General features: G+C 34.2%; 1 protein-coding gene and 1 long non-coding RNA gene across 2 annotated transcripts in view; one reads left to right on the top strand and one right to left on the bottom strand.

The window, feature by feature from the left end:
- The first annotated feature begins 3,510 nt into the window (after window positions 1-3,510).
- LOC117114021 lies at window positions 3,511-5,458 on the top strand. Its single transcript, XR_004446284.1, has 3 exons — window positions 3,511-3,618; window positions 3,982-4,050; window positions 4,973-5,458. It is a non-coding gene; the product is annotated as an uncharacterized LOC117114021 (long non-coding RNA).
- A 5,020-nt stretch (window positions 5,459-10,478) lies between these two features.
- The window catches only part of LOC117113983 (transcription termination factor 2-like), an 18,469-nt gene continuing 10,206 nt past the window's right edge, over window positions 10,479-18,741 (bottom strand). The window contains exons 13-20 of the mRNA XM_033257482.1: window positions 18,393-18,457; window positions 18,135-18,211; window positions 17,628-17,719; window positions 16,492-16,750; window positions 16,155-16,307; window positions 15,167-15,471; window positions 14,584-14,742; window positions 10,479-11,652 (exon numbers count right to left, since the gene is read on the bottom strand). Coding sequence (XP_033113373.1) covers window positions 11,589-11,652; window positions 14,584-14,742; window positions 15,167-15,471; window positions 16,155-16,307; window positions 16,492-16,750; window positions 17,628-17,719; window positions 18,135-18,211; window positions 18,393-18,457 — 1,174 coding nt within the window. The 3' untranslated portion in view covers window positions 10,479-11,588. The remainder of the gene's footprint in view (window positions 11,653-14,583; window positions 14,743-15,166; window positions 15,472-16,154; window positions 16,308-16,491; window positions 16,751-17,627; window positions 17,720-18,134; window positions 18,212-18,392; window positions 18,458-18,741) is intronic.

Here is an 18,741-nt window from a genome sequence, read left to right as displayed (position 1 = left end):
GTACTGTATATAGCCGATCACTAATTGCCTACGATGATAATATAACAATGTAGACACAATACTACGGCTCGTGATACAGCTTTACGTCTACCCACTAACGCCGAGTGGGGCTGGCATGGAAAGTACCCAGTCCCGGGTCTCGCTGGGAGAACGAGACAAAAATATTTAGTTTTCTGAAAGATCAATAGTAATGTAATCGTTTAAGCATCTAAATACATAAAATTCTGTAGCTTTACATCCCCACGGATTCTGCCTTTAAACTCCGCTGGATTAATTGGATAATATTTATTACAATCAATATTATTTAAAATTTAAAAGAGAACTTCCAACTTAGTTTGTATTTTTGTAATCTGTAGGTGACGGTGACTCAGAACAGAAAAAAAAACATTTTTGCCAAAATTGGATATTTCACCTAGCCCTTTTTCAACTGATTCTTATATTGTGGTACCCAAAGATCATGAAAATACCGATTATGTTTGAATTAACTTTGTCCAACATCATTTTTATTAGTACTGTAGGTCTATTATTAGATGGATGAAGCTGTATAAGCATATAGCATAATTAGATATCTTAATATTATTTAAGCTTAAAAAAAACTAACTTTTAAATGGCATTTACAAAAATGTCCAATTTCCACAAAAACCATTAGCGTTTTTGTCAGAATTGGGCTATTTTTCACCTAGGCCTAGTCGCTTTTCGACTGATTCTTACACTATGATACCAAACCACACTATGGTATGAAAATACCTATGATAATGTGATTAACCGTGTTCAACATCATTTTCCTAGCATTGGATACTGTGAATTATAGTGTATTAATTAGATATCCCATGAGTTAATTAAAAAAAAAAAAGTGTTAAACAGTGACGGATCATGTAATTCGAAAAAAACAAAAAAACAAAACAAAACAAAAAAAAAACACTTCAGCCCCAAAATGGTCTGTGGACCCCAGGTTGGGAACAGCTGTACTAATGTACCCAAGGATCCATGAAAATGCCGATTATACCGTGTTGAATATCATTTCCATAGCATTAAATGTAAATTATGCCAGAATTCAGCCTCCTTTAATAGGCCTATACTATACAGTAGTGTCTGAATTAATTACTTATTTAAGCTTAACAGAGTTTTACGTTGCATTTAGAAACGTGGATAGTACTTTTGTGATCCGTATGTGCCATAGGACACAAAACAACCGGAAAATGGGAAGGGGATAAAATTTCGACAAAAAATGTGAGCTCATACCTTTCTGTTTTTTTTTATACCGACTATGTTTGAACTAACCTTGTTAAACATAATTTTCATAGCATTAATGTTGAGATGTATTATGTCAGAATTAAGCCTATAATGTAGCCTATTAGATAAAACTTTGGACATAATTGTTATATCTGTTGGGTAATGAATACAATCCCAAAGATGCTACAGTGACCCCGTCGCGTATGCTCACGGGGTTATCAACACCTACGCAACTGCGTGCTTCGTCTCGTCAGTTGTATAAACAATATCCGAGATGATAAAACATCATCACTCCCGAACTAATGTGACGAACAGCTGAACGTTGCTTCAGGCCCTGTTGCATTCTACCAGTTAATTGATAAGGATTGTATATTAACCTGTTTCCATCATATCTATTAGCGTAATTATTCTTTATTCTTTTTATATTATCATTATCGTTATAACATGGACATGGTTATATCATCAGAGGAAATAACTCCATTATTGATTCAATAGAATGTTTATGAATTTAACCAAAAAGAAATATTTAGAAAAACGTTACAATCATCGTCATAATTATCATCATCATCTGATTATTACCATCGCCATTAATATAATTTTCTTTATCGTATGTCTTCTTCAAATGTTATTGTATTTCGAGTACTAAATAGCCGTCGGAAGCATTTTCGGCCATTATAAGAGCGGGATGGGGAAGAGTCCATACCCACTTCAGCCCCACCATGGTTGGGATGAGGTGCGAAAATTTGAGGAAATAGTACCTCTAGATGGCAGAAAAGGAATCTCTTTAATAAAATTCATCATCACATCACCATTATAGTCAAAATGAAGCGCCAGAAACTTTCTCATTAACTTTTCAGGGGCGGATCCAGAGATGTCCAAAAGGGGGTGTGGGGTGGGGCCGAAAGTTGGGTCGATCGAGACAACACTATCCTAGTGGGTCCGAAATTTTTTCCGAGGGCATGCCCCCGCGAAAATAACATTTGAGGCGTTCTAGGTTATCATTTTTTTTCTTTCTTTTTTTACCTCCCTAAAAGTGGGGGGGGGGTTGTAAGGGGCATCCCCCCCCCCGTCAAAAGGCACAATTCGACGGGGAGAAAAAAAAATTATATGCATTTTTTTTACATATTAGTAGACTCTAAAATTGATTAAATAAGCCTTTGAAACCCCTGAATTGTCAAAATATTTGGGGGCTTCGCCCCGGAGGACCATTTTCGGAACCTTTTAATCGAAGCTCGACCACGCCCACTTTGCTTTCGTCGCTGAAATTTGGACCCTACGTCGGGGACCTCGCCCCCGCCCCCCGTCGGGCAAATTCTGGCGCCACCCCTGAATTGACACTGTTATATAGTAAAATTCATCATCCTCACATCACCATGATCTTTTATCTGCAATTTTTGGCAATAATAGAGATCTAATTAACTTCTGTATTGTACCATAGAAAATGGTAATAATATACTTAATTGTCTTTGATGTCTTTAATTTACCTACTTCGTGTGCCGAAAACCAATCTTATACTTTTTCTCATACTTCGCAAATTATAAAGGCACGCGGTATCTTGCTAAAAGATAAGATGTACAGTACCGTACTCTACTTTGGCTGTACAGCGCTCTTTCGTTAAAACCTGGGTCATTAATTATGCAGTTCAATTCAACCACTTTTAGGCAACTTCTTTACTTTTGAAATTACGTTTCGGTCGAAAAGTGAGTGTTACCAAAACCTCCTTAAAAATATGTGGGGGACGTGTTCCCCCGTCTCCCCATGATCTGCGCCCATGCTGGTAACCAGTAGAGCCACTACCCGGTCCCCTTAAGGGGCGGACACAACACCATGGTTTTAAAAAAATGGCTCCTCTGCCGGGAAATAGCACATACATACTTTAAAAAATGAATGTTCCTCACTTTAAAAGGGTGATTAATTTTAATTGCAAGCAATTAGGGCCGGCTTGACCAAAATACCTTTGTGTCACATAACAGCCTATATACTGATTCCATCGGAGTCGCCATCATCATCATAATCATCAACCGTCATCAACATCATCATAACCACCATCGCCATCATCATCCATCGCCATCAACATCATCAATATCATCAGAACCACCACCATTATTATTATTATTATTATTATTATTATTATTATTATTATTATTATTATTATTATTATTATTATTATTATTATTATTATCATCATCATCATCATCATTATTATTATTATTATTATTATTATTATTATTTATTATTATTATCACCCTCATCATCCTCATCGTCATAAAGGAATGGCGAATTAGAAAAAGAATAATTAATTGTTTTTATACCACTCCAGGTGGCGTTCTACATGTAAACATTACTCAATGGACTACGAAGGAGACTTTACAATTAATAACAAATGTAAGTACAGCATTGAACATTTTGCATCGTTAATTCATTAGTTAAATGGGAATTTTGTCATCATTCTCTGGTTACTTTGACTAAGTTTGTTAGGCAGCCGCATTGAAGGCATTGACAATTTCCTCGACAGAAGCATGCACTAACATGGCTGCATTCCATTTAACAACAACATACATTCCAAGTGACTCGCTAAAACCATCAAAGAAACTGGCTAAAGAAACGTTATTTACAGTAATTACAGCTTGGGGCCTGTTAAGCCTGGTTTAACAAATAAAAATAAATTTAATAAATAAGAATAATAATGATATTAATAATAATTAAATAAAGCGCCTACAATGTGAAATACATTTGTTTATCTTTCAGCTCATGACTGACAAGCATAGGCCTATATTTAAATTGGACCTCGTTAGAAATGGGCGTTCCTGATGCTCGGTAATTTTTACTTTTCTTTGTCTCAATCCATTTGTTATCTTGCTTGTGCATGTTGAGCATCGAATTAATCATTCAAAAAATATTAGGCCTATATCATAAAAAATGTTTGTATGAAGATATAGTTACCGTATTACGTTTATTGTTTGAATATACTGTATTTATAATTCTATATATTCATTTTTATCGAATACGGTAGTACACTTTTTATTAATTTTATTTACCCATGATAATCAGAATGGTAACATAATTTGTTTGCGCTATTGCGATCTACTAGTTTTACCCAATACCATGTATTTAATCCTCACATCGTTCCGTAATATGATGATTTGTATAAATTTTATTTACCCATGACAATCGGAATACTAATAATTTGTTTGCGCTATTGCGATCTACTTGTCCTACCCAATATCATGTAGGCCTATTTAATAATCCTCACATCATTTCGTAATATGATGATAGGCCCTAAAAATAATTAATATTTAATATGATAATGCTGATATGATAAGAATTGCGAAGCACTATTACGTTGTATCAGCAGCATTGTCCATTGCGATAACTGAATACGATAATGTTAAGGTGTTCATTAATTTTTCAGTAGCATATTTAAGGGGGTGGGGGGAAGCCAGCCTAAGGGAAAAAAATTGGAGGAGAAAAAAAAAAGAAAATTACATTAAAATTTAAAATCTGAGAGTGCCAATTCTGGCCATCTAGAGGTGCCATAATCAAAAAAGTTTCTTACTTCTGCCCCAACCATGGTGGGGCTGAGGTGGTGGTGGGAACCCTTCATTTGGCAAAGTTTCTCCCTGTGGGCCCCCTCTATTTCAAACTCCTGGATCTGCAATTGTTTTTATTTATATATTATGTTTTGATGATACTCCATTATATTCTTTCTTAATCTTTTCTCAATATTTTTTTATTCCAGTGATGTAGACAAAGAAGCCACAGCTATCAGGAAAGAATTTCCGGATTGAAAGGGCAACAGAACTTACCAATTATTCATAGATAGCCACAAATTGTGTCACTCAACAAGCTTCTGGATATGAAATTAATTCAAATATAGTGTGAATTTTATTTTTTAAATGTTTGCCTCTCTGCAAAAATCTACAAAACAATGTTAGCAATATGTATTAATTCTTGTAGGCTGTATGTTTATCAATATTGTATTATTACTGCTAATGTTTATCTTATTAATAAAGTAACCCGTTTGTTGTAAAGAATATAGACATGTATTAAGATATAACATTTTGAGGATTAAAATCAGGTCTATTTATTATAAAATGTAGGCCTATACATATCCCAACTTGATTTCAGTGCTTGAAAATAAATATTAAATGGAATTGTGCATCTCTTCTCATTTTATTTAATGTCTGTGATTACTGTAATGAATTAAAGAGCTAAAATATCCTTATTATAAGCTTAAACCAAAAGTGAAGAATTGCTTCACCTTTTGTGCTACTTTAATTATTAAAATAGCAATTCTTTCGAGAACGCCCTCAACAAAAACATAAAACCGGAAATGACGTGGTTGCTAAGCAACAAGCTCATGCATAATCATGAATATTGAGTGACACCTGTTCTAATTAGACTAACAATAAAATCTTTTTGGTCGATTTTGTCAAAACTGAGCTAAAAGTTTTTATTGTTAGTCTAATGAGCACAGGTGTTACTGAATATGCATGATCTGTAGCCTAGCAACCGACGTCATTTCCTGTTTTGTAAAATTCGACAGCACCTTGCTCTGGAAAGTTTCGAACTTTGTTGCTATCATGTGAATATATTTGGAAAGAATGTTTATAAGATATAGTAGGCTGTAATAGTGCTATATTCGAATTCGAAGTGATTATAATATATTTAATTCGATTATTTTATTAATAATCATGAAATATATATTATTATTATTAATGCAATTACGCCAAAGGAAGTACACACAATGATGTATTATAAATTACACTACAGTTTAATTTTATTTCTTACATACTCGGAAATGTTACATTAGAACAATATAAACGTAATATAAATAGGATATAAAGATTCTAGTTTTATATAATATAATAATGCTTAGGCCTAAATATAATTAAGTATGTAATATCGTTAGAGAATTTCTTGTTCGTTGTATAAGAAACATAATTGGCAATTTTGATTAAATTCCGGCGATCCAGTGATATAAATCCTATTAAATATCCGCGCACGATTATTTCTAGAATTAAGACCTCAATCTGGCTATTGATAGCATCTTTTGTTCCGGCAATTTAATACACATCGTGTTCCGCTGACAATTATTGTACATCGACTTCCCACACTGCTGGATCGGTAGATTTGACCTGAAACACTGAAAGAGATTGAACTAGTGAGAAATACATTTAAACTATTTTCATTTTGTCATCTGTGTTAATTTAGGCCTATAATTAATTATAAATCTCATTAGATTAAGAACACTTTTTGGAAACTTTATGACATTCATACCTTCATGAGGTGTTGGAATACAAATTAAGAAAATAAAATTGATTGTTTGATTGATTTAATAAATTAAGTAAAGTGTACTATGTTAATAAAGCGTTATTTTAATATGAGTGGGTGAGTACCCTAACCAACATCCCACCCCAAATCGACAAGGTCCAAATTTTTAAGACAGTCAAAAATGTACTGAATACACATTATTTTTCTTTTTTTTTTTAAATAAAACTTGAAAGCGAATATTAAACATTTTAACCAATACTCTATCGGACCCCTGTATCGTCCTATAATAACAAAGCTGCGGTCCAACCTGCTCTTCCCCTTAACGGCACCTGGAGTTGTAGGTGATCCCTCCACATTTGGTATGATCATTACATCTTATTTTGCTATCTGAGCACTGTTATTATTTATATATTTATTTATATAGCATTTCGAAAGACGGTTTAGATTTTCCCTACATCCTATCTTGATTTATATACATGTATGTATGTATATGTATGTATGTATGTGTATAGGCCTACATCTGTCTCTTATACACATCTAGATGTGTATAAGAGACAGATATATACACGAATACAATGCAGGAAATATATTAAACTGTATAAATACATCAAGATTTATTTTAAATTTCAAATTTTTAAAATTTAAATCAAAGCAAGTTTATGACCCATGGATCGTTTTTAAGTCACTATATAAATAATATTACACTTTATTTAAATTAATTAAAATGATTTAGATAGAAAAATTATAGAATGTATATACAGACAATGATTTTGAGAACATTAACGGCATTAAAGATCATGAATTCATATATTTAACGATTGTTATAATAGGCCTACTGTATTTAACTTAAAACGCATTTTACGACCCACGGATTGTTTTAAAGTCACTATATAAATATTATTACACTTTATTAAATTAATTAAAATTATTTCACTTAGCCTACTTTTAAAGAGTACCGGTACTTAGATTTACATTGTTGAATGTAGGTTGCAAACACATGTGCCTACGACTATACGGTATGTCATTACACAACAAATCTTTAGCTGTTTTTTACTGTTTACATTTTCACTCAGATATTCCGCTTTAATGCCATTGTTGAAAAGGACTCAAAACAATTTTAGAGCGCAGTCTCCAGTCTGAAAATGTAGGCCTGAACAACAACACAACCATGGATAATGCAATTAAGTCTAACACCATGGAGGCATACAGGCTTGTACAACTAAAGTATGGTACACTCTCTACTTACCTGTATATTTTCTTACTTAGAACAACACCATTCCAAATTTCAATATTTTAGAAGATCTTTTTGCGACGATGTGTCTAGACACAGTTCCGGTAGTTCACATACACCCTTGCTTCAACCGTAATTTGGATATTATGAGACAGGTGCACAACCAACCAGGTATCTGAAGGAAAATTGCCGCCAAGGACAGTAGTGCCCTACCAGGCTAAATCTACAAATATTAGTTCAGCGATCACCCTAATTAGCGTTCACCCTTGAATTGGTCTAGCCCTGGGGCCGAAACGGTATCCGACCAGTTTGTCAAAATCCAGTTTGCCGAAACCCATGATTGCCGAATTAATGGCCTCTATGCCGAAACCCAGTTTGTCGAATCCTGTTCACCGAAATCATGACAAACCAGTTTGCCGAAACCCAGTTTGCCGAATCATTTGCCGTCACCATCGTACAGCATACTGTGCTTTTGAAAACATGATGGGTGGATCAGGGGGGAGCCATATTTACATTCTCGTATTTGTACCCGTGTAAACGCTCCGCTTTGAATAAACGCCGCCTCTTTCGAAAACACCCCGTGGCGTATATTTTTTTCCTCGAATAAACTCCCCCTTGACTGTAAACAGATCTAATGGAAACATCATTCCCAACACTTTCTATTAATGTTTTACTCCAGTAGAATTACATATTAATTACAGTGGAATTACGGAGCGTTTGAGTATATACAGTTACTATCCATTTATACAAAAAAAAAATAAATAAATAAATGCCTGCCTCGAATCTCCGTCGAATAAACTCACCCGCAAAAACCATTCTCAACATAAACGCCTCAGGGCGTTTATTCGACGAAATCGTCCGATCCGGGACCAAAAATGATAATTTGCATAACTATATAACGTTATTTTGATTGCCAATTTCAAATATTGTTGTATAAAAAACCCCTAAAAAACTCCCAATGCGAACACATGGATTTTTGTTTAATGGCGGGACCATGACAGAGGCTCAAGTTAGCCCCTTGATTCGGGTGTATAATTGTAGATTATTATTATTATTAATTTATTTATTTCATTTAGGTATACATATTTTTATCTTAAACTTTATACACTTATTATAAATTATGCTTATAAGACCGTATTTTATCTGACAGGCCTATTTAATTAAGTTTTTGGCTGATAGCTAAATACTAATCGTTTGATTTACAGAATAAGACAAAACTAATAACTATAAGCAGTTATTTATTATACGAATAAACAGTGATCGCGTAGCACTTCGCATTGGAAGGCTTCTAAATTCTCAATTTCGCAATTCTAGAATTTTCCTCTTTAACAATAGATAATAATAGATAGTTTCTCTTTTTACCGATAAATCGTGTAATTTTCTTCCTTCTTTGAGAGTGAAAAAGAACATGTCTATGCCCTTAATTTCCGCTGGCTCAACCAGTTCGTACAGACGCAGTCACAGTAGGAATGACGAATGTTATGCTGTTTTTAATGTTTCAATGCTTTTGACTGACTTCCTTCAAAATGGGTTTCGGCAAAACGGGATTTCGGCAAAGTGGACTAGACAATCTGGGATTCGGCAAACTGGATTTCGACAATATGGCGTGGATCCGACGAAACCTCACCACCAGGCCCTCCCACAGCACCAATCGGACGTAATGTAGTGACGGCGCCATAGATTTCCCGATATGAAGATCCAAATTTCTCGACAATTCATGCCAGAAAATTTCACCCTGAGACTGTAAAAGTAGTGTTCGCTACGAATTTTTTTACGAAATCCCGTTTCCCCAGATCATCTCCCACACCTCCGCTGATGGCGCCGACACTGATGTTTTCCGATTTCAAATATAAAGACCTTTTTTGAGAAGTGCACTTATATGACATTTTCTTCTTACTGATTTGCGTAGACTTACATTACATAATAAAACAAAAACAATAGAAAGTTCTCTCATAAATACTGGGACGGTGTTCGGCGGGGGTAGTTTTTACCATGTAGTTTAGTCACTTTTTAATATATAAATTATTATTTTATAAATAAATTAGAAATACTGGGGGTGACTTGTGGGGGGATAATTTTATCTGTATTTTTACTGTATCTAATATATTGTTTACAGTTTACTACTACAGTTTCTACTCTGAACCGACTCTTACAATGCTATTTTAATGTAAATATTATGTTTACAAAGGACTATAAAAGGATACTGAGCCAACAGCTCTACCTCCCATACTACAGAGGAGATAATGAGCCATTCCACTAAGCTCCAACCCTTAAAAATATTGTGCAAAAAAAACCAAAAAAACAACACCACCCACCCCCCCCCCCCCCCCCCCCCCCAGATGCCTGGAAATAGCATCTGGCAACCTATAGAGCCACTTCCCCTAGTGGGCGATAGATAACATACCCATGCTCTGCATGGTTGGGGCAAAGGTCAGCAAATTTTGCTAAAATCAAAGATTTAAAAAAAGTTTTAAATTGATTCCTAACAGGAGCTTGAAATGCATAGGCTAATAGTGCACTACAAAACACGTATATGGTGAAACATTCGAATGACATTGAGGTGCAACAATTATTAATATAATTTATGGGTAAAAGTATGTAATTTTTAAAGTAATACAAATATGAGAATTGGCCTGGCCAAAGCCGGTGCGGTTGGGGTGATTCCTATAGCCCTGTACTATATACAAAAAAAATACCCGCAAAATATATAAACGAGAAAGAATACCACAAGTTCAACATGTTTCAATATTCATTGATTTATTCTGCCAAATAAATATTGAACAAAAAGTCTGTATAGTAGATATTATGGAGGCTCTCTCACTACTCAAAATAATAATGACACCATTTTCATGCTAAATTGCTCCAGAGAATATCCCTTACCCCATCAGAGCTCTCTCTTGAACCTACTAGGTGGCCCCAAAACCCCTTGGACCCTAAATTTTATAAGTAAGCCTTCCTTAGAATCCTGGTTACTTCACATTTGCATCTTACTGAACAAAAAGTTACTGTCAATATCTATTTATTCAAGATAGCCCTTGTACAACTATTTTATACAATATTTAAGAAAATCAAGCATTCATGATTCCATAATATCTATATGAGGACATGTGCAAGTAGAAAAAGTAAAGGCTGCCATTTAGGATGCTTGCCCTTTCATACCATGATTCAAATCCTTCAATATTCCAAGGTTCTCTTTTACAACAAATAACATTTCTTCATAATTTATAGTTTATTTAAAACAAACTATTCCATAAATTTAATATCTGAGAATAAACATAGCTTCTAGCCAATTTAAAATCATTTTACATTTTAAATTAGCCATATAAAAAGATGTTGTATTTTAAATGTTATTCCTATCCTATTATTATCATTATTATTATTATTATTATTATTATTATTATTATTATTATTATTATTATTATTGTTATTGATGTTTTACACTGTTAAATAATATAATATAATATTTAAATATATAAAAGAATGCATGAATATTACAGTTAATTGTCATGTTATTTGAATGTAGTGTTCTTGCTGTTTGCTCATGCTTTGTGTATCTATTTGTAACTTGTTTGTTGTGATATGAGGACCACAAAATCAGCTTCACTGAATGAGACTTCCTCTTAAAATATAAATAAAGAAAGAAAGATATTTTTATTTGCAATACTGTATACATTGATCCATTCACAGTGATTATTTTTTGCAGAGGCCATTGCTGGGAGCTTCTGGCAGGGAATTCTCATTCATCGTCTGCTACAAATGTAATATTGAGAATTTATGTATGTGCTGTACACTGTTTTGTTGTCATATTCTACGCTAAAGACATGACATATGCAGAGTGGGGAGAGAGATCTCAATGCACACCAAATAATAGTCGCAGGTCATGCAATGTCAGCTTCTGTTTCTTGGACTTGTTCCTGAAAAAAAAAAGAAAAAAAAAAGAAGATTAGATTAATAAAATACTTCAGTAAAACACTATGAAATTTGTCAGTAAACAAACCTCCCCCACTTCCATAAAAATAATAACAATGATATAATATTCCATCAAATCATCCATCCATCCATTCAACTGTCTGTCCATTCATTCAACCATTCATATATACACCTATTCATCAATACATTCATCCATCAATCCATTGATACATTAACCATCCATACATGCAGGCATACGTTCATTCATCCATGTATCCACCCACCATCTATCCAACCCATTTCTGTATCCAATCCATCCATCAATCAATCCATCCATCCAACTATCAATCCATATTATACTGTATTTATCCATTCATTCATCCATCCATCAATCAATCCAACTATCAACCCATATTATACTGTATTCATCAATTCATCCATCCATACATCTATCCATCAATTCATCCATCCATACATTCATCTATCAAGGCCCTGTTCATCCAGTGTTATTGTAATATGATAGTCCCTAACAAGTGCAGTGACCTACTAAATTTGATTGGCTAATTTCCCATCTAATTGTGATCATTACACTGCACAGCAACACTATCACATTCCATGGATGCATACATCCCCGTTAAGTAACATCCAATAAAATTATCACTAATTGACAATTAAATCCAAGCACATCGGAAGAATCATATCAACTAACAAGATATTAAATGATTAGAAATCTGACCAATAAAAATGGACCTCTAAAGAATATGATCTAGGCACATTTAAAGTAAAAGCATGGTGAAAAGCAAATATATTCTTAGAAGATTCTAACTAGAACTAGACTGAAGATATGGAGAAAACTCAATCTGGAATTCAATCTACATACGGAAACAGAATTTCTTCATATCGGACATTATGTGATACTATAAACACAGCCTGTGTACTCCAAAGATAAGTTCACATACTGACAACATTCCCCAACAAGCCACCTTTCGTGTAATAACATTCTGCTTTTAAAGTATGTTGTATTATTTGCATCAATTGCAAAGTGGATGACGTCAAAGTGGTCTATCTTTGGATGAAAAAATTATTTATAGATTTGAAATTTTGGACATGAATTTTGACAGCTACTTGAGGTCAGGATTTAGCACTAGAAACCGAAACCAATTATTAATCAGAAAGAGTCTAATAATAAACAGTAAATATTTTACTGGCTACATTACCTTATCAAGTGTCAATGGATAACTAATTAGAGGAAATACCAGAACAAACAAACTGACCTAGAGAATGCTAGGTCAACTAAAAACTGCTAAGTCATGTTGATTGCTAAGCAGCTCAGGTTTGTTAACAGATATAAAATGCAGAATGCTAACCACTTCATCTTCATCAAGATCTTTACGACCATTAATATTATTATCATTACCATTATTATCTAGAACACCATCATCACTATCCTCTTAACCCTAATTGAAGATGCTAATATTTTCTATTTCAATCATTTGTATAAAGTTACAATTTAGAGAGCAATAATAATAATAATAATAATAATAATGATAATGATGATGCTATTAATATTAAGTATTAAAAATAATAAAAACCATACCTTAAAATAAAATAATTCCTAATTATATAAAAAATAATACTATTTTCTGTAATAAAACCTAATATAAAAACACCGTTCACTCTTACAAAACACAATTTTTATCAATCTTTTGTTTTCGCTAATCACTGATGAAAACAAAAAACAAGACGTCAGTGTATAATGAGATTTAAAGATGAAAGCTAGATGCTATCAATGGTTTAACTAGCATGCATTGTGTGAAATACTTTAGCATTAGGCTTAGATGCCAGCAATGGTTTTACTTGTTTGGACTGTGTGAAATACCTAGCCTTAGGCCTAGATGCTAGCAATGGTTTGAGTCGCGTGGCTTCTGTGCAATATCTAACCTTAGGGCTTAATACTACAAGTGGCTTTACTCGTGTGACTCGTATGACAGGACACACAATTGGATTGGTGGTGGTCAAACATTACAGCAACACGATATTCAAGTTCTCTGATGATACTTCCAGGTAAAACCTAACAACAGCTGTGCATTCATAGTGTATAAGAATGATAAAAATAAACAGACCAATAAATGGACCATTCCAGAGTGTCAATCAAACTTAACAACCGACCAATCAGAACATCTCTTCAATAGGCAGGTCCAGGAACACACACATTTTCCACAAAAACTTAAAGGTGTAAAAATGGGACGTTACGCCCCCCTTTTCCTCCAGTTTTTAAATATTAAAAAATCTGTATCTTGTTCACCATTCCCCAGTTTTTCGGCAAACAACTTTTTTCTGTCTTAGAAAAATCAGTTCTACAACATATCAAAAATTTGTTTTCCTCCGGAGTCTGACTGTAAGCTTACGTTTATGACTGCCCACTCAGCCATGTTTCTCTACGAATGGCTGTCGTTTTGTGAGACCTTAGCATCAATACCCAAGAGGCTGGACTTAGCAAAACCATCCATTGCATTAACAAAGTCGCTGCATCTACGCCGATCTCACGTCATGCTGTAGTGCATTAAGATAGGCAGAGTTATGTTTTAAGGTTAGGGTAAAGCCAAGTCGACCAATCAGCGTGTTGGGATTTGCATAATTTGGCATAGACATAGCAAGTACTTTTTGCATTAACGGTTGCTTTCCAGTGCAGTACTTTCTTTGCTCAGCACATCAAATAATTACGGATTAACATTAACCATGTATATACAACATTCTAATGACTTGTGAGTATGTATAGTAAATTCCAATCACTGAATGATGGTCTTGAATCTACAACTCTTATGCTACTATGTCCACTTTTCTCAAACACACTGAAAATATTAATGATTTAAAGAAAAATTTCTGGATATATTAATGGAAAAGATAATGCCACATTTTAGAAGTTGATGACTCACCCTGATAGAACATTTTCTGCCAATGAGGCCTTGCTTTTCTGGAGGCTAAGGATCTTTTCCTCAATCGTGTCTTTGCAAACAAACTTGTGGATAAAAACGTCTTTCTTTTGACCGACACGATAGATGCGATCACAGGCTTGCTGTTCGAGAGCCGGATTCCTAGGTAAACCAGTTGAGTAATTTTTAAAGGAATATAATGCTAATAATAAGCTTGTTCATATAGTGTTAGTTATGAGACCCAACTTAAACATACACACTGAATCAGATGACACTTTTGTTAACAAATTAAATCACATACAATAAGCGTGATATCTTCAATTATTACAAATCATTCTATACAAAATTTTATCTTTTTAGCTTCGATAAAGAACCCAATATGTAGACCTTGAAAAATATATGATTTTGTTGTATTTTTTCTTAATTCCATTGATGAAACAACTCATCTAAAATTTGTGTGGTCAATTATGGAAGCTTATAATTAGTATAATGTTCAAAAGAACAGCAATACTTTCAAATTACACCCATACTATTATTAATATTACAATTATTATCATCATCAATAATTGATATATGTCATACTAACCAGTGCATATCCAGAACAAATAGGTGATTTCCACCAATCAGATTCAGTCCAACACCGCCGGCACGTAAAGATACAAGCATGACCTGCGCCCCACGTGCATTTGTGTTAAAATCCTCCACAAGCTCAGCCCGTTTCTTGGCTGATACGTTTCCTTGTATGGTGGAGTACTTGAAGTCTGCCTCGGTCAAATGATGCGCTACAATATCCAACATTTTGGTCCACTGCGAGACGATGACACTCTTCATGGGTTGACCTGCTGGTGACCTTTTACGAATGTCCTGCAGGTTTCTCATCACTTCTTTCACCTGTGTTAGATGAGATTCAAGGTTTTTAAAATTACAATTTCTTGCTAGGAGTTTTAATGGATTTGAACCAAGGCTCTTGGAATTTGAAACAAGGTAACTTAACCATCAAGTTACAGATCCACCACATTGTTATGCCAATGTTATTATTTATATTCTTTCTATAATCATCAATCTCAGTAGCTTGAGTATTATTAAGATAGAGTATTTTCTTTTTCCCCATACCAAAAAATTGCAAAATTGAACAGATGAACGTCTACAATCAGCTCGAGTATTATTATCATCAAAATGTACCAATACTGACTTATTCTTATAGAATGTTAAAATTGTGAACAATTTTGAATTTGAGATCTAGATAGAATCTCAAATGGCTTTCTCACAACTGACATAATATAAGAGATATCACCATTACCACCAACACCCTCACAATCACATTCACCTCTACCACAACCACCACCACCACCCACACCATCGCTTTGGCCACCACCATCATACTCATCCTCATCACATCAACATAAATCATCATCATAATAATCATCATCATCCACATCACTAACATCATTTTCATCACCCCAATTCTAGTTCTCTTCATCATCATATTCACCCTTCCTTGTCATCATCGTCCTCATACATCAACACCATCACCATCCATCATCCTACTTCTCATCATCATCATCATTACTGACCTTAGTACTTTGAAACGATTGGTCAAATTTAACTGCTTTCTTTTGTTCTCCCTGGTCCTTAGTTTCTCCCGCCCCTAAGGTCAAATCCATCATTTGGTCAACCAGCGACATTTCAATGCTGTCGTCAAATTCAAAATGCTCCTCTGAAATATTCTACAAATGTAAAGTGGACATGAAATCTGGCGAAGAGTTAAAATTATTCCTGATCATCAACTCATGATCAATGAACCAAAGGAAACATTAGAAAATATATTTGTTAGGGTTACAAGAACAAAATGTATAATAAAAATAAAATAGAGTATATAAATTAAAGTTAAAAAACATCCCTCAAACTAACCTCTTTTAGAAGTCCAAGATGGCTGCAGCATTGTCGCAGTCGAAGCAAGATCACAAGGATCGTGGTACCCGTCACCTTTTCAGCAGCCTTAGCGGTTGGTCTGTTGGCAATTTGAGCATGTCCAGCATCAGTTTGTGACACACCTTGGATGCTATTACTTGTGCTGCTGTTCTTACTGCCTTCACTCGTGCTGCTGCCTTTGCTGTCTCCAGTATTACTAGTTTCACCATGTTGGTTTAAGTACTTCTTGATCTTCGACCTCAAGAAAAAATATAAAAAACAAGCTCTAAATATTCTAGACCCAAAACCAAACACCACCGGCAAGGCTCAACAAGCAGTATTTACAGGTGCTCGAGTAATGTTGGCAGCTAGTCCTAGTCAATTCCTAATCACAAGGAAATAAAAAAGTTTTTAACATTTTCTTAAATATTGTAACGGATATACAAAGGTTATAGGGTTAATAGCAATTGTTTAACTACCATAGTTACCAACTGCCTCGCATCGTGTGGAATGGTCCCGCATTTCAAAGTGATTTTGGATGAAACATGAATTTTGCAGAAACACAAATGTGTGATCCTAAATTTGTTACGCATTTAGCACAAGTCTATGCGTGATAACAAATTATCACAAATTCTGGGGAAAATGTATTTAAAATTAGAACAAATTGGTTTTATTAAAAATATTAAAAAAACGGTCATGCAGTAAGTCTTTAGAGAGTACAGTATTTACGTGAATACTTATTTCACTAACGTGTTACAAAAAATTGATCAGTAAAGAAATATTTGTGTGTCTAAATAGTTCGGGTGCTCAAATTAAACGTACCTTGAATTGTTGTACTGGCTTTATTAAAAATATTTTTGCTTATGTACCTGTATTGTCAACAAACCCTCCCTGAAATTGTTTTAAAAGAGCTTAAAATGCTCAGATCGTCGGAGCGCCACGGGCCACGCATCTGGATCCAGCCCCCTCCCCAGCCAACTGGTGTAGTCACTAACGCATTTTAAATCTCTCAGGTTGATACCTATGAACTAAAGTTAAGCATGCCATACACAATCCCGGTATTTATGATGACGACGATGATGTTGTTGACGATGACAAAAATGATGATGATGATGATGATGATGGTGTTTACTTACTTAGACTCTTCAAACATGTTGGTGTATATTTTTCTTTCATCATCTGACAAATCAATTTCATGTGTTGTACATGTGCGTTCAGGTAAAGATACCTAGGAAAAATTTAAAAAATGAGAAGAAACAAAATATATTTCATTAAGAATACATTACTCTACAGTTTCAGATGACAATCATATTAGATTGAGTAATTGATTGAATGATTGATTAGATATTTAACTGATTGATAGATTGATTGAATGGATGATTGGTTGGTTGGTTATTTTATTGATTTGAATGAGTGATAGGACGGTTGGTTGATTTCTTGAATAAAGAATGATTAATTGAATGATTGTATGCTTAATTGATTGATTAAAAATGATTAACCAATCAACTGACTGAATGATTGGTTGAATGATTGTTTAATTGTATGATTAATAATGATTAACCAATTAATTGACTGATTGATTTATTGATTGGTGATTGATTGATGATTGCTACAAACATTTAAAAAGTATTATATAAACTTACAAGTGGTTTTCCATCCTGATTCTTGTGATCTTTTGTTCGTCGTAAGAGCAGGCTTTTAGTTAGTATGTTTAGACGTCCTAATTAGCATTAGAAAAAATAACAATGAATATAAACCTTATAAACATGCTATGAACATTAATATGGGATATTTATCCATCATTCAATATTTCTTATTTAAACAATATAATAGAAGGCAGAAAAAACCTATGCAATCATTTTTAAGTTTAGAGGGTGTTATAGGAATTAACTGGTTCTTACTTTGATTGTTGTCAACCTGTCGCTTCCAGACCTGGTACTCATCAAATGGAGAACAACGAAGGAACCTTTAAGAAAAAAAGAAAATACCTTTTAATTTTTTAAATTATTTCTTACTCAATACACAATAGGACCAAGCTTATACAGGGCAATAAAAATACAAAGAGCAATATTATACTGTATATGGAAATGGACTTGTATCGCGCCCAAGCCCGTAGCCAGGATTTTGGTAGGGGGGTTCTTTTTGATACTGAAAGGGCACTTGCGAGCACCATTGGCTGGGGCCAGGGGGCTGCCAAGGGCCCCCGGTGGGTCGAGGGCCAAAACCCTGGAAGCTCCCGCATTCTAAGCA

The sequence above is a fragment of the Anneissia japonica genome, unplaced genomic scaffold (genome assembly GCF_011630105.1).
Source record: "Anneissia japonica isolate Jap-2015-1 unplaced genomic scaffold, ASM1163010v1 scaffold281_len866295_cov195, whole genome shotgun sequence".
NCBI classification, from domain to species: domain Eukaryota; kingdom Metazoa; phylum Echinodermata; class Crinoidea; order Comatulida; family Comatulidae; genus Anneissia; species Anneissia japonica.
This window is presented reverse-complemented; position numbering and strand designations above follow the sequence as displayed.